The sequence below is a fragment of the Notothenia rossii genome (assembly GCF_949606895.1).
Source record: "Notothenia rossii genome assembly, chromosome: 2".
Taxonomy (NCBI): domain Eukaryota; kingdom Metazoa; phylum Chordata; class Actinopteri; order Perciformes; family Nototheniidae; genus Notothenia; species Notothenia rossii.
In genome coordinates, this window is record NC_136904.1 from 95,817,624 (window position 1) to 95,820,890 (window position 3,267).

Here is a 3,267-nt window from a genome sequence, read left to right on the forward strand (position 1 = left end):
ACAACCACCACGGCCCCTAGTAGACCACCTCACACGCTGGAATACCCCTGATGGGGAATGTCTGTAACAATATTTGAGGAACAGACTAAATATGTTTGAAGAATTCTGGGAACCTTTTCCTTAGAAATGCAAATCTCAAATATACGTTTAACATAAGTAAACAATCTTCTAGTACCTTAAACATATTATGCACCGGAAAAGTATTGACAGTATTCTTAATATTTTGTTTAAGTATTTATACTTTTTATTTTCTAGTTTTTGTATTTGTTCATACATTTTGGCTCTTTTCTTTTATGTCACCTATTCATATTTGATTAGATATAGAAGTTGACAGGACCCTCTAGGGGAGGACGGAGACGGGACCCTCTTGGCGAGGACAGAGACGGGACCCTCTTGGAGAGGACGGAGACGGGACCCTCTTGGGGATGGCCCATGGGGACGTGGAGCCGAGAAGGAGGCCTAGAAAATGTTTCCCGCTCTCAGTTATGTTCGTGGTGATCAACTGAATATGGGCCGCACTGTTTCCCCTGATGTGCAGCAAATGCTTCTGTCTACATGGACCTTTGTGTGGGGCAATCAAACAGTGTTGGGATCAGCTGTCTCTGCGGCAGCTCAGCAGCCTCTTCACATGCGTTAACACCTCCTTTAACTTCAGTCCGTACACCACGGGGTTCAGTACAGTAGGTACTAGAATCATCAGCATGGAGATAATAAGGGTGGAGTCAGATTCTCTGTTGCTCTGCAGGCGGCGAAGCATCAGATCTAAGTAGTTGCTGATGGAATAGTTAAAGAAGACGAGCAGGTGAGGAAGACAGGTTTGTAGAGCTTTGTTGCTGAAGCTACGTGAGCGCCGCAGACAGATGAAGAGGATCCTAGCGTAGGAGAAGAGCATGAAGGTGGCAGGCAGGAAGACTATGGCTGTGACGATCAGCAGAATGTAAATTCCACTCAGCTGCGCTTCAGCACCACCGCAGCTCAGGGTGAAATAGCTGTCGATGTCGCAGTAGGCCCTGTTGAGCTGCGCCCTGCAGAGCGGTAAGCGGCTAACCAGCAGCGTTGTGACTCCCCCTAGAATAACAGGCAGCATCCAGCAGAGAAGCAGCATCAGCACCACCTTGGCAGGAGTTACCAGCACAGCGTAGTGCATCGGGTGGCAGATGGACAGGTAGCGGTCAAAGGCCATGGCCGACAACAGCATGAAGCTAGCTCCACCAAGAGAGGAAACAAAGAAACCCTGGCACAGACAAAAAGTCCGGGAGACCTGCACCAAGCCGGAGCCGGACAGCAACAGGTCTGACAGAAGTTTAGGATAAGTCAGTGTGCCGGCTGTGACAGAGTTCAGCAGAAATGATGCCACGAAGGCAAACATGGGCCGGTGAAGAGCTCTCTGCGAACAGATGATATAAATCACCAGAGAGTCACTGAACAACACGAAGAGGTACAGCAACAAAAACACGAAGAAAAAGAGCGAGCTGTGGCCAGACAGCGAGGAGAAACCGACCAGCGTCAGGGACGAGGTCACGTTAAACCCTGCTGACATCATGAGGAGACCCCAACAAACAACACGCTGTGACCTCAGGTCAACAACAACAACAGTAACAACAACAGAGCTCACCAACCTGTTAACATCTAAATAAAGGATATAACATTAGTTTATATCACATTGACATATACAGCAGTAATAAGGAAACTGGAATATTTAGAACACACATTTATTTAACATTCATATTTAAAACGTGTATTCATAGAATATGAATTCACAGATAATTAATCAGATACTAAAATATCTGCTTTAACATTAATGTATAAGTCAATGATAAATATCTATCATGAATCAGAAACAGGCAAAAGCATCATCGCAATGAACACGAAAAATGAGAAACATGAGATTAATATGTGAAATTAGTCATAAACCAGCAGAACAATCACAAGGAACACGAAACATGAGGAGAAACTGACCTGAGACCACCTGTTAAAATATTAATACATAAAACATTATGCATCACCACAGTGAACCATTGAATGTATGTGAACACGAAACGTGAGAAACATGAGGAGAAACTGACCTGAGACCAGCTGTTTCAACAATTATGTTAATATATACAAAGAACATTAATAGTTATAATATTCATTTAAAGAATGTTAATATATGATTAATCATGAAAACAGAGAAACATAATCTCAGTGAACCTGAGGAGAAACTGACCTGAGACCAGCTGTTAAAACATTAACGTGAATATGTAACAATAATGTAAGAAACATTTATGATTTCAAAATAACATTTATAAGTGAAATATTAAACTAACGTTAGCACAAGGAACACGAAACCTGAGGGGAAACTGACCTGAATCCACCTGTTTAAACATTAACTTCAATTTATATAACATTAATATATACAGCATTAATATAAAGTACATATTTAGTTTCATAATGAATCAGGAAAAGACAGAAAGATTATCACGTGAACACGAAACCTGAGGAGAAACTGACCTGAGAGCAGCTGGTGAAACATTAATATAACATTAATGTAGATATGATGAAGCACGTACAGACAGAGACAGCCTCTCAGTGAACATGAGGAGAAACTGACCTGAGTCCAGCTGGTGAAACATTAATATAACATTAATGTAGATATGATGAAGCACGTACAGACAGAGACAACCTCTCAGTGAACATGAGGAGAAACTGACCTGAGACCAGCTGGTGAAACATTAATATAACATTAATGTAGATATGATGAAGCACGTACAGACAGAGACAGCCTCTCAGTGAACATGAGGAGAAACTGACCTGAGACCAGCTGGTGAAACATTAATATAACATTAATGTAGATATGATGAAGCACGTACAGACAGAGACAGCCTCTCAGTGAACATGAGGAGAAACTGACCTGAGACCAGCTGGTGAAACATTAATATAACATTAATGTAGATATGATGAAGCACGTACAGACAGAGACAGCCTCTCAGTGAACATGAAGCTGTGTTGCTGCTTTTATCACCATCCTTCTTCCTCCGTGGAGATCATTATATATTCATTAAAGGTCGTCGGCCAATCACAAATATCTTGTTGTTTGGAATGGCAGGTTCTGAGAAGGCAATGTCAAGTTAATGTAAAACAGACAAACATCTTAAAATAGTAAATATTGAAAGCGTCCCTTTGATTAGTTCAGTGCTTTGTTTGATGTTAGTAATATGTTCAGGTATCAGATACACACAGGGGTTAAGTTGGGCCCCGGGTCATCGGACGCTGCTCTGACTTCCTCAC

At 41.8% G+C, this 3,267-nt stretch overlaps 1 protein-coding gene across 1 annotated transcript; it reads right to left on the reverse strand.

The window, feature by feature from the left end:
- Positions 1-592: 592 nt before the first annotated feature.
- LOC307029798 (olfactory receptor 11A1-like) lies at positions 593-1,540 on the reverse strand (the record flags this gene model as incomplete). Its single annotated transcript, XM_079665882.1, has 1 exon — positions 593-1,540. The coding sequence occupies one exon, from the start codon at positions 1,538-1,540 to the stop codon at positions 593-595; it is 948 nt and encodes a 315-aa protein (XP_079522008.1).
- Between the last annotated feature and the right edge of the window lie 1,727 nt (positions 1,541-3,267).